The sequence below is a fragment of the Mobula hypostoma genome, chromosome 7, assembly GCF_963921235.1.
Source record: "Mobula hypostoma chromosome 7, sMobHyp1.1, whole genome shotgun sequence".
NCBI classification, from domain to species: domain Eukaryota; kingdom Metazoa; phylum Chordata; class Chondrichthyes; order Myliobatiformes; family Myliobatidae; genus Mobula; species Mobula hypostoma.
The window spans coordinates 22,756,196-22,781,197 of NC_086103.1; the positions used below are offsets into that span (position 1 = coordinate 22,756,196).

Consider the following 25,002-nt stretch of genomic DNA (forward strand, 5'->3'; position numbering starts at 1 on the left):
ACAAGGACACGTGCCCTCCCATCCTCCACCTTCATCATCAGCTCCATGGCAACCTATTTTGCTGCTGCATTATGGTTACCGAGGAGAAAGTTATGTAAGGCTACAACTTGCTTCCAATGATTACTGGTGGCAAAGATGCAATAGGTGTCAATGGGAACTGAGCAGGTTCCCTTTTAGTGTGGCAGTCATGGTGAAAAGCACTCTTAGTTTGCAATGGTAACATTTTCCAATTTCATGATTTTTAGAATGCAACAAGTATTTAGTAAACAGAGAGAGTTAAACGTAACTTCCAAGCCAATATATCCAGTCTATTTATTGTGTACACCAGGAAAGCCTATGATTTTCATTTTTGATACTAATTCAGATCTAGCAATGTTCAAACCACACAGGTCCCCTCTGGAAATGTTTTTGAAATCTCTAGGCTCCTCCCCACCTTCACTAATCTAAAACCACAAATCCATCTGACGTATTTTCAAAGGTCTTAACACACAGAAATTAGAGCCACAGAAATTTCATTCAAGATAGTCATGTATTCCACCTTAAATTTTGTTCAGTGAAATGAGACATTTTCTGAAATTATCTCGTTTACAAATTATACACCTCATGCAATGTTAAATTTCCAACCTATTGGCTCCCCTCAAAATTCCAACAATGATTCAGTAAGATTAACATTCTAACTCAGAAACAGTTCTGTTGTACCAATCAGGAATATGGTTCAAGACACCACAGGACTGTTTATTTTATTCCAAAATCACCCTGTTCTCTTTATCATTAATTTAGCTTCCTAATGCCACCAGAAGCTCTAGTGTAGCTGGCTGAGGAAATTTGAAGACTAAACATTAATTCCTAATAACTTCTAAACCTCCATCTTCAGTTTAATTTGTGAAGTGCCAATGCAGTTTAATCAGCTGGTGTTGTAGTGGTATCTGCACCAGATATCGAGTTGAGGGATCCTGGGTTCGAATCTGGCTGGCTCACAGTATGCTTTCCATCCATGCTGGGCTAAGCGTCAAGCTAGCAACTCGGCCTCGTAAAAAACGGACAAATAGAACCATAGAACACTACAGCACAGAAAACAGGCCAGTTGGACCTTCTAGTCTGTGCCGAAACTTTATTCTGCTAGTCTCATTGAACTGCACCCGGTCCATAACCCTCCAGACCTCTCCCATCCATGTATCTATCCAATTTATTCTTAAAACTTAAGAGTGAGCCCGCATTTACCACATCATATGGAAGCTCGTTCCACACTCCCACCACTCTCCGAGTGAAGAAGTTCCCCCAAACCTTTCCCCTTTCACCCTAAAGCCATGTCCTCTCATATTTATCTCTCCTAATCTAAGTGGAAAGAGCCTACTTGCACTTACTCTGTCTATATCCCTCATAATTTTGTAAACCTCTATCAAATCTCTCCTCATTCTTCTACACTCCAAGGAATGAAATCTTAACCTGTTCAATCTTTCCCTGTAACTCAACTCCTGAAGACCCAGCAACATCCTAGTAAATCTTCTCTGCACTCTTTCAATCTTACTGATATCCTTCCTATAGTTAGGCGACCAGAACTGCACACAATACTCCAAATTTGGCCTCACCAATGTCTTATAAAACCTCACCATAACATCCCAACTCCTATACTCAATACTTTGATTTATAAATGCCAGGATGCCAAAAGCCTTCTTTACAACCCTACCTACCTGTGACGCCACTTTCAGGGAATTATGTATCTGAACTCCCAGATCCCTTTGTTCCTCCACACACCTTAGTGCCCTACCATTTACTGTGCATGTCCTACCTTGATTTGTCCTTCCAAAATGCAACACCTCACACTTGTCTGTATTAAATTCCATCTGCCATTTTCTGGCCTATTTTTCCAGTTGGTCCAGATCCCTCTGCAAGCTTTGAAAGCCTTCCTTGCTGTCCACAATGCCTCCAATCTTAGTGTCATCAGCAAACTTGCTGATCCAATTTACCATATTATCATCTAGATCATTGATATAGACAACAAACAGTGGTCCCAGCACAGATCCCCGAGGCACACCACTAGTCACAGGCCTCCAGTCTGAGAAGCAATCATCCACTACCACTCTCTGTCTTCTCCCACACAGCCAGTTTTGAATCCAGTTTACAACCTCTCCATGGATACCTGGCGTCTGAACCTTCTGAACTAATCTCCCAAGTGGGACCTTGTCAAAGGCCTTACTGAAGTCCATATAGACAACATCCACAGCCTTTCCTTCATCTACTTTCTTGGTAACCTCCTCGAAAAACTCTACAAGATTCGTTAAACACGATCTACAATGCACAAAGCCATGCTGACTACCCTTAATCAGCCCTAGGCTGTCGAAATACTTGTATATCCGATCTGTCAGAACACCTTCCAATAATTTGCCTACAGCTGATGTCAGGCTCACTGGCCTGTAATTGCCTGGTTTACTTTTGGAGTCTTTTTTAAACAACAGAACAACATGAGCTACCCTCCAATCCTCCAGCACCGCACCCGTGGTTAAGGACATTTTAACTATTTCTGCCAGGCCCCTGCAATTTCTACACTAGTCTCTCTCAAGGTCCAAGGAAATATCATGTCAGGCCCGGGGGATTTATCTACCTTTATTCGCTGTAAAGCAGCAAGCACCTCCACCTCTTTAATCTCTATATGTTCCTTGACACTACTGTTTGTTTCCTTTCCTTCCATATACGCTATGCCGGTTTCCTGAGTAAATACTAATGCAAAAAAACTGTTTAACATCTCCCCATCTCGTGAGGCTCCACACATAGACAGCCACTTGGATCTTCTAGGGGACCAATTTTGTCCCTTACTATCCTTTTACTCTTAATATACTTGTAGAAACCCTTCAGATTTACCTTCACATTATCTGCCAAAGCAACCTCATGTCTTCTTTTTGCCTTCCTGATTTCCTTCTTTAGTATTTTCTTACATTTTCTATGCCCTTCAAGTACCTCATTTGTTCTTTGTTGTCTACACCTGCTATACACCCCTCTCTTTTTCTTAACCAGGTCGCTAATATCCTTTGAAAACCAAGGTTCCCTATGCCTGTTGACTTTGCCTTTAATCCTGGCAGGAACATGCAGGAACTCTGCACTCTCAAAATTTCACCTTTGAAGGCTTTCCACTTACTGAACACATCCTTGTCAGAAAACAATTTATCCCAATCCACTCTTCCTAGATCCTTTCTCATTTCCACAAAATTGGCCCTTCTCCAAGTTAGAACCTGAACTCGAGGACCAGACCTATCCTTATCCATAATTAACTTGAAACTAGTGACGTTATGGTCACTGGACCTAAAATGTTTGCCTGCACATACTTCTGTCACCTGACCTGTCTGGTTCCCTAATAGGAGATCAGGTATTGCATCCTCCCTCGTTGGTACCTCTATATATTGATTTTAAAAACTTTCCTGAACACATTTGACTAACTCCAAGCCGTCTAGCCCTTTCACAGTGTGGGAGTCCCAGTCAATATGTGGTAAGTTAAAATCCCCTACTATTACAACTTCCTGTTTCTTACATCGGTCTGCTATCTCTCTACAGATGTGCTCCTCCAATTCTCTCTGACTACTGGGCGGTCTAACAAAAAGGGAAGGTTGCTGCCTGATGCACCACAAGGCATGGAGAGGAACAAGGGCATACAGTAGCAAAGTACATGAACCATTGTTCTTCTTCACATGGACGCTACGCAATACATTTTGAGAATTATAGAGATACCTTGCATGACTAGGTAGTGGTGTGTTTCATCTTAAGTAATACTGAGTAAAAAGAAACATTTTATAAGCTTAACTCATCTGCATATTATATATGCCTCTCAATATTCAGTTTCAAACATTCAGTGATTCCCATTATTCAAATTACCTTTTCAGAGATTACAGTAAAATGAAATCACTTTGACATTCATCCAATGCAATTGTAATTATGACTAGGTAAATTAACAGTGTCTGTACTTGTTTAGCATTTCTGCTTACATTCTTACCTGTTTCTTCATGAATTGTGAAGACTCCTAGACCTGTCCCACCCTTGATCCAATATCGAATCTCGCCATCCTTCCCTTTATCTTCATCCTGTGCAGTAAGTCTCATCACTGGGGTTCCCACACGCACCCCTTCACTGACAGCATCTTTGAATGCAATGGAAGAGAAGCGAGGACGATGAAGGTTTTCATTGACGTCAGTCACTTCAATCTCCACATAGCCCGTGCAGCTCAGAGAATATGGTTTCCCATCATCAGTGGCATGAACAGTGAGATTATAGAAGGGGTTGCTTTCAAAGTCTAATTGCTTATTGATGCGGATTGCTCCCACAAGTTTGTCAATTCTGAAGGTTTTCTCTTTAGTTAATAGGCTATAGTGTACATCACCTCCCTCTCCAAGGTCTGGATCGAAGGCCTCCAGCCAAACTATGACAGTCCCCACTGGAAGATCCTCAGGAACTCTCACTCTGTAGAATGTTGGGACAAACTTCGGTGGATTATCATTAACATCTTTTAGGACTATTGTTAGCTCAGTGGTTGAGAAAAGTTTGGGTTCTGAGCGAGGCTGATCTCTGGCTTCGATCTTCAGAACATGTACTGGATGATGTTCCCTATCTAATGCACCGGTGACGAACACGGTACCTGAATTTTTATCGATGGAAAACGTTTTGGTATCAGTCAGGAGCGAGTATTCTATTTTTCCATTGTTTCCCAGATCATTATCTTCAGCCTTCAATTGGGTTACAATCCTTCCAGGTTCTATGTTTTCAGGAACTATCACTGAATAACTATCCTGTAAAAATACTGGTTTATTATCATTTGCATCCAGCACGTGTACTGCCAATAGCCTCCAAGAGGATTTCTGGGGCCTACCAAGATCATATATTGTAATGTTTAAAGTATAAAGATTTGTGGTTTCATAATCTAAGGGTAATATCACCTTTAGATCACCGGTCTCCATCTCTGCAATGAAGCAGCTATCATCATTCCCTTCTGCAATCACGTAAAGTAGCTTACCATTGAAACCGGAGTCAGGATCAGTCGCATGAATAGTTAAGATGGTTGAATTGACCGGGATGTCCTCTCTTACATCAATGGAGTTCGGGAAATTGACGTCAAATTGTGGAGTGTGGCCATTGATGACGTGAGCATAGGAAAAGGAATCGTCCTCATGAGGTTGGTGATGAGGCTTAACAGAAAGTAGGAGGGTCTCTGCGAGCTGTTTAATTGCTCCAGTGTCTTCACACTGTACGCTGACCATTTTTGCATTGTCTGTAACAGTGAGGTTAACATCTATAGCAGAAGCGTAGTTCTCCCCATCTGTGGCTGTGATTTTAAGATGAAAGGACATTACACTGCCCGGGCTGTAAGGGAAGGGATTCTTCAACATCAAGGCTCCAGAAATCGGATTGAGATCAAAGTAGTCCAGTTCATTACCAGACAACAGTTTGTACTTGATTCCTTGCAGTTCATCTGCATCGACTGCCGAGACAGTGGTGATGAGGTGCCCAGTGGAGAGGTTTGTTGAAATGTTACCCTGGCAATTGTTCTTCTCAAATAGCGGCTCATTGTCATTCAGGTTCTTCAAGTAAATCGTGACAGGGACTTCCACCTCATAGTCATACGGTGAACCCCAGTCAGAGGCCCAGACTCGCAGATGGTAGACTCGCTGCATGAGTTCATAATCCAGGTCCTCAGCTGTCACAATGGTCCCTGTGAAAGGATGAATGTTGAATGGAACGGGAGCCACATTGGCAATGCTGTATGTCACGTAGCCATTTTCACCCTGGTCTTTGTCAGTGGCATTCACTGTTAAAATACTTGTTCCAACTGGAACATTTTCATCAATACTCCCTTGGTATGAAGATGCAATAAACTCTGGAAAATTATTATTGGAGTCTATGAGATCGATAAGAACTCTTGTTGAGATCTGTCCAGCAGTGGCCTTCACCTTCAGTTCAAAGTGGGACTGTTCCAGGAAATTCATTGGACCTGCAGTGGTAATGAAGCCAGTATGAGGATTTATCCTAAACCTTGCACTATCATGACTACGTTCCAAATGATATGCCTGATTTGGAAGTTGAGGATGAGCTTTAACCATCACAACAGGGCTATTTGGGGGTGCAAACTCACACAATTTAACCTCATAGAGGTCTTTCTCAAACTTTAATTCTTCTGGCTGTTTGGGTGGTATGTGAATGATTTTTATTGGTGCTTTGTTTGTGGGGTGGCCTTTCTGCCTTGCTTGCAGAGACAGGTTATAACCATGGGGACTGCTCGGCCAGTTGGCCTCATTGTTATAAATGAGCTTGAACTCCCGACTGCTGTAGTAGAAAGGAACCAGTCGAAAATGATGTGATGGATCCCCATTTACAATATCCACCGTTTCAGCTCCTTCTTCTGCGGTGATAATAGCATATGTGACATGGTGGTCAGATCCAGGAGGAACCAGGCGTACAGAGAGAATACCTGGTACCTTTGGACCAACCTCCTCCACACTGACGCTTAACTTTGCTATGCTACCGATCCCGCTGCCTCCATGCAGCTTCATCATGCGGTCCACTGCCAAGATTTGCAGGTTATACTTCTTGAGCGCTGTGTAATTTAGGCGACTTGCCAGCGTGACAATCCCACTGGTGGGATGAACAGCAAAGATGTCGGTCCTGTCCTTGAAGGCATAATAAAACTCGGCATTGCTTCCAACGTCAGCGTCTGTTGCCGTGACTCTGGCGATATTTGATCTCAACGGGGCATTCTCTGGTATGGAAACAACATATGACAGAGGCGAGAAAAGTGGACGCAAGTCGTTCCTGTCAAGGATTTGTATCATGACTTTGGTCCAGCTTTCATGATGGAATGTCTTTTCAGACGCCTGGACTGTCAGTATATAATGATCCTTAACTTCTCTGTTTAAAACAGCCATATTAGAGCTTCTGGTTCTTACGCGTAAAAAGCAGAAATCACCTACCACATATTCTTCAGCTTTGAAAATATTTGCATTGTCTCCAGAAACTATTTTATATCGAATGTCCATGATGGCATCTGTAATCTGAATGCCCATTTTAATGGTACTTTCCACATAGGTCTTGGGGGAGGAATTTTCGTAGATGGTAGTATTGTAAACATGATGGGTGAATTTGAAAGGCGAGGAGTATGGTTTCTCTAGGCTTACTTCAGAGATGCCAACCACTGCCAAAATGGCTATGAACTGTAAGCTCTTTGCTGCCATGGTTCATCACATTGATGTGCTTCTTGAACTCTGTAAGAGCAATGGAAAGTCATTAGCTGCCTGGCATCAAAAGTTCCTCGCAGTAAAATTCTGGTAATGTACCACCCTTAGGACTTTTACGTTCCAACAAATGTCCTGGACTATTGGAAGTTACTCCTATTAGTATGCAAACACACACTTATTTCACTTACACTCAGTGGCCACTTTATTAGGTAAACCTCTACAACTGCTTGTAAAAGCAAATATCTAATCAGCCAATCATGCGGCAGCAACTCAATGCATTAAGCATGCGGAAATGGTCAAGAGGTTCAGTTGTTCTGTCAAAACATCAGACTGGGGAAGAAATCCCTGATCTGAGTAATTTTGACTGTGGAATGATTGTTGCTGTCAGACGGGGTGGTCTGAGTACCTCAGAAACTGGGATTTTCAGCAAAACAGCCTCTAAGGTTTACAGAGAAGAGTGTGGGCAAAAAAAAGAAACATCAATGAGCATAAGTTCTGTGGGCAAAAATACCTTGTTAATGACAAAGGTCAGAGGAGATTGTCCAGACTGGTTCAAGCTAACAGGAAGGTGAGAGTAACTCAAATAACTCAGAGTGTGCACTGTTCTGCACAGCAGTGGTGTGCAGAAAGAGCCTCTCTGAACACACAGCATGTCAAACCTTGAGGTGAATGGACTCCAGCAGCAGAAGACCATGAACATACACTCGACAGTCACCTTATTAGGTACAGGACTGAGTCTATATTCATGTGTTACGTAGAAATATAACACATTTTTCCAGTGATTTTAACATGTTATCTAGAGGGATAAAACTTTTTTTCCAGTGGACCCCATGAGTTCAAAGGGAACAGGAAATACAAAAGCACTTGGGGACCAGCTCCAGGGAAAATTCTAGCCATGCCCCTGACCCCCGGTTAACCAGGCATCAACCCCATCTCAATCCACAGTTCGGTCTCTGTCCTGGCCACAGTCCACAAGCCTTCGTTTTGGCCACCACATCGCGCTTGTGCTTTGGACCCCGGCTCACATTCCAGCCTGATGAGTTTAGTCGATGGAGGACTATTAGAATTTCTAAACAATCAGATACTGGCTTATCGAAGATTTATCAATTTTCCACTCATTTATAAGATTTGACCCAATATGAACTCAGGATGATCTGGTGAAGTGCTGCCATTGAGACTTCCCATTGTCTAGTCACAGGGTTGCATATGGTAACATACATGTACTTTGATAATACATTAAACTTTGGTGATAATGAAACTATTGAACTTTGAACAAAGAATTGTATTTAGAGAAGGTGACATCTATTAGCCTGGCCTATTTGTGACTTTCTATACTTAATTTAAGTCTACTCAACCCACGTAACTCAAACAGTATTATTGAGCCTATAGAGGTGGGGTGTAGAAGTTTTGCTGGCTGCTCGTCATGGGAACCTACTTTCTCCTTGGCATTTTGGGGGCTGCAAAGAAAAGAGCCATCAGGACCATCACAGAGGCTGCTGAGTGAGCCTCCAGATGGCGGCAGATCAAGAGGTATGACCCGTGGACCAGTGCAGCAGGGACACAAGTCAGGGCCTGATCAACCCTGGCTGGGTTGCCTGGGTGACAGATGCTGAAAGACCCGAAACACCCGACGACCCCAGGTTACATCATTGATGATGTGTCCCGGCGTATCCAAGGATATGCGAATGTCACTCCGCTATTTAAGAAGGGGGCAAGGAAGCAAAAAGGAAATTATAGACCTGTTAGCTTGACATTGGTGGTTGGGAAGTTGTTGGAGTCGATTGTCAAGGATGAAGTTACAGAGTACGGGAGGCATATGACAAGATAGGCAGAACTCAGCATGGATTCCTTAAGGGAAAATCCTGCCTGACAAACCTATTACAATTTTTTGAGGAAGTTACAAGTAGGCTAGACAAGAGAGATGCAGTGGATGTTGTATATTTAGATTTTCAGAAGGCCTTTGACAAGGTGCCACACATGAGGCTACTTAACAAGATAAGAGCCCATGGAATTATGGGAAAGTTATATACGTGGATAGAGCGTTGGCTGATTGGCAGGAAACAGAGAGTGGAAATAAAGGGATCCTATTCTGGTTGGCTGCCAGTTACCAGTGGTGTTCCACAGGGGTCCGTGTAGGAGCCACTTCTTTTTTAAATTGTACATCAACCATTTGGATTATGGAATAGATGGCTTTGTGGCTAAGTTTGCTGATGATACGAAGATAGGTGGAGGGGCCGGTAGTGCTGAGGAAACGAAGAGTCTGCAGAGAGACTTGGATAGATTGGAAGAATGGGCAAAGAAGTGGCAAATGAAGTACAATGTTGGAAAGTGTATGGTTATGCACTTTGGCAGAAGTAATAAATGGGCAGACTGTTATTTAAATGGGGAAAGAATTCAAAGTTCTGAGATGCAATGGGACTTGGGAGTCCTCGTACAGGATACCCTTAAGGTTAACCTCCAGGTTGAGTCGGTGGTGAAGAAGGTGAATGCGATGTTGGCATTCATTTCTAGAGGAATAGAGTACAGGAGCAGGGATGTGATGTTGAGGCTCTATAAGGTGCTGGTGAGACCTCACTTGGAGTACTGTGGGCAGTTTCGGTCTCCTTATTTAAGAAAGGATGTGCTAACATTGGAGAAGGTACAGTGAAGATTCACTGGAATGATTGCGGGAATGAGAGGGTTAACATATGAGGAACATCTTGGACTCTTGGACTGTATTCCTTGGAGTTTAGAAGAATGAGGGGAGACCTCATAGAAACATTTCGAATGTTGAAAGGCATGGACAGAGTGGATGTGGCAAAGTTGTTTCCCAGGATGGGGGAGTCTAGTACGAGAGGGCATGACTTAAGGATTGAAGGGCGCCCATTCAGAACAGAAATGCGAAGAAATTTTTTTAGTCAGAGGGTGGTGAATCTATGGAATTTGTTGCCACGGGCAGCAGTGGAGGCCAAGTCATTGGGTGTATTTAAGGCAAAGATTGATAGGTATCTGAGTAGCCAGGGCATCAAAGGTTATGGTGAGAAGGCGGAGGAGTGGGACTAAATGGGAGAATGGATCAGCTCATGATAAAATGGCAGAGCAGACTCGATGGGCCGAATGGCCAACTTCTGCTCCTTTGTCTTATGGTCTTATGGATATATTTCAGCATCATGGTCTATCAACATCCACAAAAGCTTGGTGCTGATTTGCTTATCAATCAAGGAGAGTTCATATGCCTTATCACTCCTAACAGACTGACGATCCTGATCATGATGAATGGTCTCAGCCCAAAAAGCTGAATGTTTATTCCTCTCCACAGAGAGAGCCCCCAGCATTTTTTATGGGTTACTCTGGATTTCCAGCATCTCGTGTTTATACTGAGTATTCTCTCCTTTTATATTATTTAACAAGTTGATATAAAAACAGAGACATTAAAGAAAGTACTAATTTGACAATCAATCAGACAACAATGATAAAAGCCACAGGTATTTAAAATATTTCTACCTAGTACATCAATGCATAGTGTACTTTCATCTTCAAAAGCAAACATTTTAGCAAGTTCTGTCATTCAGTGATTCAGTGTTGTTGCCAAGTATATGCTAGAAATGTAATAGCTGATGGTTTTTTATTGGCTCCTATGTTCACCCTTGAGGTCAAGCGTGCAGAGGCTTCACCCTCACGCCCAAACTAACCTGAAGATGTATCAATAAGAATGGCTCTAATGAATAAAAGTACCTCAGGGTATCTGTGTCCGGTTGTTCTGTGCGTAATAGGATGTTCATTATTCATTGATGTTTATAACGTCACAGTAAATCTAGCTTCTGAAGGTTCCATTGGATCAATCGTCAGAATCAAAGGTTTGTGTAATACCACTTGGTTGCTAGCTGAGCCTGACCTGCCCTTTGTTAATCAGGCCTCTGGCGAACCTACCATTCTTTTGGCTTCATGTCAGATTCTGCAATGTTGCCAGAGCTGGAACTTGTCTTTGTTCCCTCTCTTTATCTTGCCAGCGTAAAAGTGATTGCCATCACCTGTCTCAGTGAAAGAAATCCGACTAAATTGAATCAATCCACTTATTAAATCAGAGCAGAAATAAAACTGCTGGACAGTCTCCGAGGGCTCAGCTGCACTGCATTCGTGGAGGCTGAGGGATGGTCGGCATCTTGACCCAAAAGTCCAACCATCCCTTTGCCGCTACAGATGCTGCTTGACCCATGGAGTTCTTCCGGCAGAATGTTTTCCTCTCTGGATTGCAGCATCTGCAGTCACGTGTGTACGCAAGCTATTGAACGTTTCGCGGACAAGGCCTCTCTTGACATCACCAGAATCGCTTAGCTCCAGACTTCATCACACCCTTCAAATTCAAAGAAAATTTAGCATCATCGTATATACAGTACTGCTCAAAAGTATTAGGCACATATATCTAGCTAGGGTGCTTAAGACTTTCGCACAGCACTGTGTATTATGTCTTTCCAGTTAACAAATAACACTTAATACTACTACGCTAAAACAAAGCTAAGTACTCTTACTTTTGTTTCCCAACCACCTTCCTATTTGAGCCAATAAACAGCACTGTGCAAAAGTCTAGGCACCCTAGCTATACATAGGTGCCTAAGACTTTTGCACAATACCGTATAGCCAACACGACCTTGGACAGCCTTGGTCTAAACATGAGCCAGAGAGCTGAATATTAAAGATTGAGCATATTTAAAAGATAAGTCTATTTGTCATATCCACATCAAAACATATACGTTGTTTATGTCAAACCAGATCAAATCAGCAAGGTTTGTTCTGGGCAGCCCACAAGTGTCACAAAGCTTCTGCACCAAAATAGCGCGGCCACAACTCACTAACCCCAACGGTAAGTCTTTGGAATGTGGGAGGAAACTGGAGCGCCCAGAGGAAACCCATGCAGACACAGGGAGAACGTACCAACCCCTTACAGGCAGTGGCAGGACTTGAACTCCAGTGCTGTAATAGTGTAATGTTACCATGCCGCCCAGTCACGATACTTAATATCAAGGCAGCATTTGATCAAGATGCCCTCGTAGAAATGAAATTAATGAGTACGAGGGGGAGAACACTCCAATGGTTAATGTCGTACATCCCACCATAGAAGATAACTGTGGATGTTGTGGAGGTAACTCATCAGGGCAGTGTCATAGGTCCAACCACCTTCTGCATCATGTCAGAGGTGGGAATGCTTACTGATAATTGTATAATAGCCAATTCCATTCCAATCCTTTCAGCAAATCAAGCAGCAACATGCCCACATGCAACAAGACGAAAACAGCAGGTCAGGCAGCATCCATGGAACTGAACAAACGATCGAAGCTTCTTCAGCTCCAGGAAGGAAGGGGGAAGATGCCAGAATAAAAAGGTGGGGAGAGGGGAAGAAGGATAGCTGGAAAGTGATAGGTGAAGCCAAGTGGGTGGGAAAGGTAAAGGGGTGGAGAGGAGGGAATCTGATAGGAAGAGAGTGATATCAGACAGAGAAGGAAGAGGGGACCCAAGGGAATGTGACAGGCAGGTGAGAAGTAGCAAGACGCCAGAACGGGGAATAGAAGAAGAGGGGAGGGGGAAGATATTTCTCTTTAACTGGAAGGAGAAATAAATATTCATGCATCATGTTGGAGCCTGCTTCGCCATTTCTTTATGGCTGATCCATCTGCCCTCTCAGCTCCAATCTTCTGTCTACCCACCACCCCTACCCCACATATCCAATGCACTGACCAAACAAGAATCTTTTAATCTCGGCCTTAAATATACATAATGATTTAGTCTCCACAGCTGACTGTGGCAAAGAATTCCACAGACTCACCACTCTTTGGCTCAAGAAATTCCTCCTCACCTCCATTCTAAAAGGATGCCTCTCTGTTCTGAGGCTGTGTCCTCTGGTCTTAGACTCTCCCACCATAGCAAACAGCCCTTCCACATTCACTCTATCAGGGCCTTTCACCATTAGGTTACCCCTCATTTTTCTGAATTCCAGTGAATACAGGCCCATAGCCATCAAACACTTTTCATATGACAAGCTATTCAATCCTGAAATCATTTTCATGACCTCCTTTGAACTCTCTCCAGTTTCAGCACATCCTTTTGAAGATAAGAGGCCGAAAACTGCTCATAATACTTCAAGTGAGGCCTCACCAGTGTTTCATAAAGTCTCAACATTACATCCTTGCTTTTATATTCTAGTCCTCTTATAATGAATGCAAACATCGTATTTGCTTTCCTCATCACAGATTAAACCTACAAATTAACCTTTAGGGAATCCTGCACAAGTACTCCCAAGTCCCTTTGCACCTCAGTTTTTTGCATTTTCTCTCCATTTAGAAAATAGTCAACCTTTTCATTTCTTCTACCAAAGTACACTTCTCAACACTGCATTCAATCTGCCTTTTCTTTGCCCACTCTCCTAATCTGTCCAAGTCCTTCTGTAGCCTCTCTACTTCCTCAAAACTACCTGCCACTCCACCTATCTTGGCTGCAAACTTTGCAATAAAGCCATTGACTCCATCATCCAAATCATTGACATATAACATCAATAGAATCAGTCCCAACACAGACCCCTCTAGTTACTGGCAGCTAGTCAGAAAGGGCTCCCTTTATTCCCACTTTGCCTCCTGCCAGTCAGCCAATGCTTTATCCATGCAACAATCTTCCCTGGAAAACTATGGGCTCGTAACTTGTTAAGTAGCCTCCTGTGTGGCACCTTGTTAAAGGCTTTCTGAAAATCCAAGCACACAACATCAACCAATTCTCCATGGTCTATACTGCTTGTTATTTCTTTAAACAATTTTAACAGATTTGTCAGGGAAGATTTTCCCTTGAGGAAACCATGCCGACTATTTTATCATGTGCCTCCTAGTACCCTGAAACCACATCCGTAACAATCAACTCTAACATCCTCCCAACTACTGAAGTCGGACTACCTGGCCTATAGTTTCCTGTCTTCTGCCTCTCTCCCTTCTTGAAGAGTAGAGTGACATTTGTAATATTCCAGACTTCTGGAACCATCCCAGTAGTGATCCTTGAAAGATCATTACGAATGCCTCCACAATCTCTTTCGCCACCTCTTCCAAAATCTTTCCAGAATCTTTCAGTGTGCACCTTAAGGCGCTGCTCCTCCACCCTGAGGGAGGCCTCCTCTTAGCACAAGAGGAGGCCATGGGGCATCAGAATTAGAATTAAAACGTTTGGCCACCAGGAAGTTCGGCTCTTGGCGGATGGAGCAGAAGTGTTCAGTTGATAAGTGGTAGGTGATATACAAGAAGTATCAGGCAATGACCATTTCCAAAAAGAAACAGCCTAACCACCTACCATTGATATTCAATAGTATCATTACCTTCACCAATCCACTGCCGTCAATACCCTGGGTGCCACTGCTGACTTGAAACAAACACAGGGCCGTGTCTCCCCGTGGTAAGTGACTCTCCGAGCCCTTTCCTTCATCTACAGAACATGTCAAATGCATGATGGAATACTCTTACTTGCTTGGATGATTACCAATCCAAGTACTCTCAGTTGCTTGATACCGTGACAGAACAACCTGCTTGACTGGCATACTAGGTGTTGTTTTTCAGCACAGAAGCTTCTGCAGATGCTGGAAATCCAGAGCAACACAGGCAAATGGCAGAGGAACTCAGCATGTCAGGCAACATCTATGGAGAGGAATGAACTGTCAATATTTCGGTCTGAGGCTCTTTATCTAGCCAGGAAAGGAAGTGGGGGGAAGAAACAATTTCCTTGGCTACCAGTGCATTATGGCATCATCTGCAAAATTCCTTGCAGCAGTTTCTTTGACTGCACCTTCCAAAGCTATGACCTTTACCACTAAGAACAGGGGCACATTATGCAGTGGAACACCACCAGCTGCAGGTTTCCCTCCAAGTCACGCAATCATCTGGACTTGGAAATGTATTGGTCTTCCTGCTCCATTGTTGAATCTACGTCTCTGGTGAAAGTATCGTCCCTAAAAGGATTGTGGCAATTCAAGGTGCAGTCTCACCTACAAATTCTCAAGGACGATTATAGATAGGCGATAAATACCGACCTTGCAGTGATACCTAAAAATGAATTAAAGATACAAGTAATAGCCTTATTCGGAAGTAAGAAGCTGGCAGATGTGACTCTTCATCAATGCCAAGTCTGGCCTCAATAGGATTCAGTTTCACTTTCATTTATCACGTAAAAAGTTGAAATGTACCCTTTCCTTTAACGACCAACACAACCTTGAGGGCAGCCCACAAGTGTCACCATGCTTCCAGCGCCAACGTTGCATGCCCACAAATTAATGCTTTAATACAGGAACATGGAGGTGATTAGATCAGATCAGGAGTGAATGGTGGAGCAGGCTCAAGGGGTTTGATACACTTATTTGTCACATACAGTGAATGCACAGCACTAGAGGGTGGTTTCAGAGGCTTGGGTCTTGGGCAAGTTTTAATCAATGCGGTTTGTGGATTGGACTCTATGGTTCATGTTATGATGTGTTTCTTGTTTATGGTTATTCATTTTTTTTTTGTTGCTATTTTGTGCGATTTTGATTGGGGCATACTGGCCCTACCTACAGCCTGCAGTCAATGAACGACACAGCACTCAATTGAATTGAACTGAACTGAAGCTTGATGTGTTTTCACTCGTTTTTTGCCATTTGCACATTAGGTGATTGATGTTTTCGCTGAATGGGTCCCATGCTGTTTCTTGGTTTCGTGGCTGCCAGAGGGAAGACAAACCTCAGGGTTGTATACTGTATACAGCAAACGTATTTCAATAATAAATGTACTTTGAACCTTTGAATTGGTTGATTACTTTATCAACCAATACAACCTGAAGATGTGCTGAGGTCAGCCCGCAAGCGTGGCCACGCATTCCAGCACCAAGATAGCATGCTGACCATTTTACTAGTCGAGGGCTAAGTTTCTTCCCTTGACTGCATACAGAAGTAAGATAGATTAACTGCTCGAGTGGTGTCACAACAACAGCAAGCTTGCACTCTACATCGGTAAGGAATTGATTGTGAACTTCATGAAGGGGAAATCAGGAGAACACACAGCAGTGTTCACTGAGGGGTCAGTGGTGTAAAGAGTGAATGGGTTCAAGTTCCCGGGCGTCAACATCTCTGATGATCTATTCTGGGCTCAACATATTGGTGCAATTACAAAGAACATAGGTCAGCGGCTATATCTCATTAAGAGTTTCAGGAGATTTGGTACATAACCAAAGTATCCAGCAAATTTCAACTGATGTACTATGGAGAGCAAAGTGATGGGTTGCATCACTACAAGGTGTGGAGGCTCCCATGCACAGGATTGAGACAAGGTGCAGGAGGTCATAGGTCTAGCCAGCTATATCATGAGCAGGAGCATCCCCACAATCAAGGACACCTTTAAAGTTTCAGAAAAGATCTGGCGTGTGGATTGGAACAGGCCGTTCTCTGGCAAAGATGTACTTGGTAAGTGGGAGGCCTTCAAAGGGAAATTTAGAGAGTACAACGCTTGTATGTGCCTGTCTGTAAAGGTAAAGATAACAGATGTAGAGAATGTCAGTTTTCAAGAGATAGTGGGGCCCTGGTTAAGGAAAAAAGGTGCATTCAGGTATAGGCAGGTAGGAACGAATGAAGTGCTTATGGAGTATAAGAAATGCAAGAGAACAATTAAAGAAATAAGGAGGGCTAGAAGAAAGCATGAGGTTGCCTTAGCAGACAAGGTTGAGGAGAATCCTAAGGGATTCTACAGATATGTTAAGAGCAAAAGGATTGCAAGGGAAAAAAATTAGTCCTCGAAGATCAGAATGGTAATCCATGCACAGAGACAAAAGAGATGGGACAGATGTCAAATGCACTATTTACTCAGGAGACAGAGTCTGTAAAAGTAAAGCAAAATGGCATCACCTATATGGAAGAGGAGGTGGCTTTTGCTGTCGAGGCAAGTTAGGGTGAATACATTCCCAGGGCCTGACAAGGTGCTCCCTCGGACCCTGCGGGAGGCAAGTTTAGAAATTGTCGGGGCCCTAGCAGAGATATTTAGATCATCCTCAGTGACAGGTGAAGTGCCGGTGGTTTGGAGGACAGCCAATGCAGTTCCGCTGCTCAAGAAAAGCTCTTAAAATAAACCAGGAAATTATAGGCCGGTGAGCTTGACATCAGTCGTGGGAAAGGTATTGGAAGGTGATCTAAGGTACCATATATATGAGTGTTTGGATAGACATGGACTGATTAAGGATAGTCAGCATGGCTTTGTGCATCGTAGGTCATATCTAACAAACCATGTAGATTTTTTTGACAAAATTGTCAGGAAAGTTGATGAAGCCAAGGTAGTGGATGCTGTCTACATGGACTTTAGCAAGGCATTTGACAAGATCAAAGCAAAAATATTTAAATGATTTGAAAATATGCCGGACTAAACATAGGCCAAGAAAGCTCAGAATCAAAATCAGGTTTAATATCACTGGCATATATTGTGAAACTTGTTGCTCTGCAGCAGTGTTACAGTACATGATAGAAAAAAAACTATAAACTATAAAACGGCTAGCATGAGAGAAAAAACTATAAATTATAACATGGCTAGCACATAGTTTTAAGGTGCTTGGAAGTAGGTACAGAGGAGATGTCAGGGATAAGTTTTTTTACGCAGAGAGTGGTGAGTGCGTGGAATGGGCTGCTGGTGGCGTTGGTGGAGGCGGAAACGATAGGGTCTTTTAAGAGACTCCTGGATGGATACATGGAGCTTAGAGAAATAGAGGGCTATGGGTAAAGCCTAGATAGTTCTAAGGTAAGGACATGTTTGGCACAGCTTTGTGGGCCGAACGTCCTGTATTGTGCTGTAGGTTTTCTGTTTCTATGTTTACAGTTAATATATATTTTTAAAAAAATTAATTAGTGCAAAAAAGGAGGGGAGAAAAAAAACTTAGGTAATGTTCAAGGCTTCATTGTCCATTCAGAAATCTGAGGGGAAGAATCTGTTCCTGAAACATTGAGTGTGTGCCTTTAGGCTCCTGAACCTCCTCCTTGATGGTAGCAATGAGAAGAGGGCATGTCCTGGGTAACAGGATGCTTCCCTTTAGAGTCACCACATCGACGCTGTGGAGGCTAGTGCCAATGATGAAGCTGGCTGAGTTCGCAACTATCTGCAGCTTTTTCTGATCCTGTGCGGCAGCCTCTCCATACCAGATGGTGATGCAAAGAGTTAGAATGCTCTCCGTGGTACATCGATAGAAATTTACGAGTGTCTTTGGTGACATATCAATTCTCCTCAAATTTCTAATGAAATATTGTATAGCCACTGTCATGCCTTCTTTGTAATTGCATCAATATATTCAACAAAGGATATTTCCTCAGAGATGTTAACACCCAGAACTTTGAACTTGCCTACCCTTTCCACTTCTGATCCCTCGATGAGGACTGGTGTGTGTTCCCTCACCTGACCCTTCCTATACAGAACTATGTGTAATTTATTAGCCAGGTGAATACAGGTTTTACTATGCATGTATTCTGTATATATCCACATCAAAATAATGCAGTGGAAAACCACCAACATCTGTGGAACCATACCCCAGCTGGTTTCAATGATTTATAGGAGAGGGATATGACTGGCAAGTTTACTAAGAAACAATGATCTTCCCACAGCTATTATTTCTACTTCTTGAGAGATAATTGCCCTGTACACCGGCTAAAATCACAAACTCCCCAGATGGCTAAAGCTCTACTTCCCATCATCTGTGCTGCGTTCCTAAGTTGGCTTGTCTGGGCCTGTGACCCTTGTGAACAGGTCGGTGTACAATGCTCCAATTATCTGACCGTACAGTCCAGTGCCTGTAAGACTGATGTCCCTGGGGGCAAAGGGATAAAAAAATCTTCACCAAATACTGATGAAAACCAAGACTGTGAATCCCACTGGTGTCTATAAAGAGTTTGTATGTTCTCCCCATCACCTTGTGGGCTTCCTCTGGGTGCTCCAGTTTCCTTCGACATTCCAAAGACGTTGGCGTTAGTAGGTAACTGGTCACGTGGGTGTAATTGGGTGGCGTGGACTTATGCCAGTGAACTTGATTCAAATATGTTATGAAATTTGTTGTTTTGAAGCAGCAGTACAGTGCAAAATATAATAAAAATATATAGACACACATGTAAAATCAACTTTGGTGGCAGAACAGTGTAATACGTAATAAAAATAACATAAATTACTATAATATATACACAGTACATATATATAAAATTAAATTTGTTTGTTGGCAGAACGGTGCAATACATAATACCATAAATTACGGTAAGAAATATTTAGTTTTACATGTACATCTGTATAAGTAGTGGGAAAAAAAGAGGGCAGCAATAAACAGTGCAGTAGTGTGGACGATTTCATTGTCTGTACGGAAATCTGATGGTGGAGGTAAAAATCCATTTCTAAACAGTGGAGCGTGCGCTTTCAGGCTCTTGCACCTGCTCCTTGATGGTAGCAATGAAAGGAAGGCAGGTCCTGGGTGATGGGGGTCCTTAGTGATGGCTGCTGCCTTTTTGAGGCATTACCTTTTGAAGTCATCCTCAGTGTTAGGGAAGCTAATGCCCATTAGGCCAGAAAGACTTGTAACTGAGCTGATTCTCTTAAATAAAATCAATAAATATTGAACATCATCTCCTTTAGCTAGGGTTCTGTTACCTGCATCAACTCAGCTGCCAGACACAGATGGACATTAACTAACCTTTGAGATCAGGTATTCTCTGCCTCCATTTCTATGCTGGAAACAGAAATCAATTCTATAATCATTATTCCCCCATCTCCAATGCAATTCCATCCCTCCCCTTTCACTCTCTCCACTGTTTTTGAGTTGACAGCTGGGATGGCTGTCACAGGCAAGTGTACAGTTGACTTGGTGCAAACTCCCATCTCTAATAAAGTTATGTATGCTAGTCCCACTCCAGCCATAGGCACAAAATCCTAGACTGGCAATCCAAGGCAGTTACTATTATAAACTGAGCCCTCGTCTGAACTTTGACATAAAATATTTTACAGACACAAGAGATCCTACAGATGCTGAAGGAATTAGCAGGTCAGGCACATCTATTGAAATGAATTAACAGTCGACATTTCAGGTTGAAACCTTTCTTCAGGACTGGAAAAGAAGGGGGAAGATGCCAGAATAAAATATATAATAAATTTATTACATCACAATATTGAAGAAGGGAAGTTGCTTTTTGGCTAATGGCAGATTAGGGAGTTACCCAATCAGTCTTGAAGAACCAGTTATCATTTTAATTGGAGTAGTTGTCATCTGCTATATGGTACATGGGCTGTGAAAGGAATATTTAGAACTTAATCTGAAAACTTAATTATGACGAGCGCATTACATGAAACTCGAGGGGCAAGAAAGCATTTAAATGATACTAAGTATACAAATCTCCAAATGCGAAGATTTAGCTTTAAGCCTACGTTAGAACTACTCCGCTGTAGCATAGCGGTTAGTGTGATGCTATTACAGCTTGCAGCAAAGTTCAAAGTTCAATCCCAGCATCCTCTATAAGGCGTCCCTGTATGTCCTCCCCACAGAATGCATGGGGTTTCTCCGATTTCTCCAATTTCCTCCCACAGTCTACCAGTCTACCACAAAGATCTACCGGGTGGGTTAATTGGTCATTGTAAATTGTCCTGTTATTTGATTAGGATTAAATCGGGGTTGTCAGGGGTTGCTGGGGGGAGGGGGGTGCGGCTTGAAGGGCTGGATGGGCCTATTCCACACTGTACCTTCAAATAAAATATAATAAATAAAATAAGTAAACTCTTGCATATTTTCCAACATGTTTATAGAGCTGTTTGCAGTTGTATTCTCTTTCCAATCACTAATTAGGAATGTTGGATCCATTTTAGGTGGGGGGGGGGGTCACATGGAGATGTACCAAATGCATCAAAATATCAGAATATGCACACTATCAAAGCAATTAATCCAAGAGATTTCCCTACTCTTCAGATTGATGGGAGCCACCTGGCATGGAGATGCCTTTTTGATTCCAGGTTGTGTCTTTTTTTACTTCAAAGCCTTTATTTAGAACATTGAATTGGTTATGGCTGAAACCTGCTTTGCTCCTGGGATAGTATTACTAGAAATAGTTACTATTACTATTAAAACTATTACTAGAAATAGTATTACTATTACTATTTCTATTATTGTTTATTATTTATGGTGCAACTGTAACAAAAACCAATTTCCCCCGGGATCAATGAAGTATGACTATGACTATGACACAGAATTTTTGTAAGACCAGTGAAAAGAACATTAGACACTCATTTAATATACTTAAGGATCAATGCCAAGTTTAAACAAAATCAAGGTCAGAGACGAGTTTACTGTCATACTTGCATGGGTGCCATGGAAACTTCGCTTGCAGCAACAATGCAGGCACATAGCATCTGATAAGTAGCATAAAAAATCAATTATACAAGAAATCTAACAGTCTCAAGTCAGTAACTATTCAGGGGCAAAAGACAATCTTCTGAGGAACTTACTGGTTCCAGGCAGCATCATCTGAGGAGAGGAATGGACAGTGGATGTTTCGGGTCAAGGTATTTCATATGGACTGGGTGAGAAAGCGGCCAAAGAGAAGGAGAACACGGAGGGGGTATAGTAAGAAAGGGTGGCACAGATCTCCCAAAGAGAGGAAGATAATCTCTCCAAAGTGAACATGCACGTGGAGGCTTTGCAGTGGGATGGTAAAATAGAGACACCAGAAACTGCAGATGCTGAAAATAATCTGCTGAAGAAACTCAGCAGATTAGGCAGTATCTGTGGAGGGAAATGAACAATTGATGCTCGGGTTCAAGAATCCAGACATCCCACCTCCCCCAGAAGTTCCAGGAGTCTCTCGCATATTAATAGTGGCTCCCTGACGCCTGCAAATTATATACAATGTCCCGGAAATCAATTTTTTTGAGAGCGAGCAAGCGAGAGAGAGACCACGAGAGCAAGAGAGAGAGCAAACGCGAGAGCGACCACAAGAGAGACAGAGAGCGGGAGAGAGAGCGGGCGTGCCGTGGCAGAGTGTTCCAAAAAAAGAAAGTATAAAACGTACGTCACCCCAGACTACACTAAAGTGTACCCCTGCCTAATAGGGGTCAAAAATAATGACAGTGTTGCTCGCTGCACTGTTTGCAACAGTGACTTTTCTATTGCCCATGGTGGGTTAAGACTGTAAAAGACATGTTGAGGTGAGTTTAATGGGTGTCATTCGTTTATTAGCATAGCTAACGTTATTTAAACTAGCTGGCTAGCTGCTAAGGAGCTACTCTATTGCAGACATCCCACCTCTCCCAGAAGTTCCGAGAGTCTCCTGCAAATTGATGATGCTACCTCCCTGAAATGAGTTTTTGGAGGGTGGGATGTCTGAGAATCTTTATCTGGACATACATTCAGTGGCTACTTTTCAAGTCCGTCCTGTACCTAATAAAGTGGCCACTGACTGCATGTTTGTGACCGCCTACTGCTGTAACCCATCCACTTCAAGCTCCAACATTTTGTGCCTTCAGAGATGCTCTTCCACACACCACTGATGTAATACATGGTTGTTGGAGTTACTGTTGCCTTCCTGCCACCTTGAACCAGTCTGGCAATTCTCCTCTGACCACTCTCATTAACGAGGCTTTTTCACCCACGGAACTGCGCACTCCAGTGGTATGAACATTCAAGTATCTGGACTGTGCAGTAAAGTTACAGGAAGTAGGCAGGGTAATGGGGTTGAGGGGGAAAATAAAGCAGCCATGATCGAACGGTGGAGCAGACACGGTGGGCCAAATGGCCTAATTCTGCTCTTTTGCCTTATGGTGCATTCCTTTCTGGCAAAATAAGTCAAACACCCCACACCCACCGTGGTGTCGTCTGCAGCTGTGGGTCCTCCACCACTTGACTATCAGATCATTTCTCATCTCTGCTGGTAGTCTTTAAACCGGCCTTCTCTGGACTCAGATTATCTCTGGAAGGAATGTCTCACATTTGGAAAAACAGTCCAGTTAAGTGCCACCTTCCTGTCAGCAATCCTTCTCTGCCTGACGAACAAAGGCTGCATTTCATACATCTAATCAAGTTGCCTCCTTGATGTTTTTTAAACAGTTACCCACCATGGCAACCTTCATCTTGTTCTGCTATTTCTGAGTTAACTGCATGCTTTTCTCTTCAGATGTTTATGCTATAGACCAGTATTTGCTGGAGTGGTGATCTTATCTTATGTTGCACATTTCTGAGTGTTGTAATGAACGTCTGAAAGTGATGCTGAAGATATGTTGGGCTTGGATGCTGAGCTGTGCCTGTTCACACGGATAGATTCTGCATGCAGTTCACGCTCCCACAAAGATAAAGGACTGAGCACTGGTAATTATATCAAGACATTTAAAATATTAAAAACCTAAAATACTGGAAGTGCTGAGCAGGTGTTGGGCATGTGGCCAAGTGGTTAAGGCATTCGTCTAGTGATCTGAAGGTCGCTAGTTTGAGCCTCAGCTGTGGCAGCGTGTTTGTGCCCTTGAGCAAGGCACTTAACCACACATTGCTCTAGTGTCTGTGTGAGAAGTGGTGCCCCACACAGACTTCCAATCTGCGCCTTGTAAGGCATGAAAATGCCTGACGCAGGCCCTCTCAAGGTCTGAGTTGATGTTCCCTCCCTGAGCAGGTCAGGTTGTATCTGTGGAAGGAGAAACAATTACCCGTTCAAGGTTCCACAACCTGCATCAGAACTAATTGAATCTACCTCCTGTTTAGTGAGTGACGGAGCAAAGATGATGTGCTAGCCTTCAAAAGACGATGCCGCAAAAAACAACGTCCATCATTAAGGACCCCCGTCACCCAGAACATGCCCTCTTCTCATTGCTACCATCAGGGATGAGGTACAAGAACCTGAAGACTCTTCAGGAACAGCTTTATTCCCGCCACTATTAAATTTCTTAATGAACTTTGACCCAATCCATAAACACTACCTCACCATTTATTTGCTGTCTTTTTGCACTATATTTTTCTTATTGTAATTCATAGTTTTATTTATAAGTATATATATATTACACTCTACCGCTGCCACAAACCAACAAATTTAATGACAGTAATATTAAACCAGATACTGTTCTGATGTGGTCATTTTAGTTTGGAGGTGAACAATCCTAAAATTGGTTACACCAATTACGATTGAAATCAGGATCAGCATTAAAAATATAGAAATCTCTCCAAAGTTTGAACAGGAATTTTGGGTTAATCAAAGCTTTAATACTGAGATTGAAAGATGTTTGTAAATAAATGCCTTGTTAAAGCAAATATTTTACTTTGGTGCTGATTTAATCAACAAAGATCTTGGTAATTGAAAATTGGTTTATTACTGACACATATTGTCACTAGATACAGTGAAAAACTGCATGCATCCATCAGATCATGCCAAAATATAGGCATATGAGGTAATACAAAGGGAAAAGCAGTAACAGATGCAGAGTATAGTGTTAACAGCTTCCTCCCTTCTGCTATTAGATTTGGAACAGTCCATGAACACTTCATTGTTCCACGTTTGTACTATTTATTTATTATAATTTACAGTAATTGCTTTATCTTGTATTGTACTGTTGCTGCAAAGCAACAATTTCATGTCATGATAATAAATTTGATCCTGAATTTTTGAAATTCGAAAATCTGCAGATACCGCTGCAGATAAAGTACGCCGCTGGTAGACAAGCAAATAATATGCAAGGTTCAGAAACCCCTAGTACAGGCAGTTATAATGTTTTACAGTGCCAGGAATCACTGTTCAATTCCCACTGCTGTCTGAAATGAGCTTACACATTCTCTCTGTGAC

At 42.6% G+C, this 25,002-nt stretch overlaps 1 protein-coding gene across 1 annotated transcript in view; it reads right to left on the reverse strand.

The window, feature by feature from the left end:
• The window catches only part of fat2 (FAT atypical cadherin 2), a 190,602-nt gene that overhangs the window by 118,728 nt on the left and 46,872 nt on the right, over nucleotides 1-25,002 (reverse strand). The window contains exon 2 of the mRNA XM_063053141.1: nucleotides 3,983-7,238. Coding sequence (XP_062909211.1) covers nucleotides 3,983-7,208 — 3,226 coding nt within the window. The 5' untranslated portion in view covers nucleotides 7,209-7,238. The remainder of the gene's footprint in view (nucleotides 1-3,982; nucleotides 7,239-25,002) is intronic.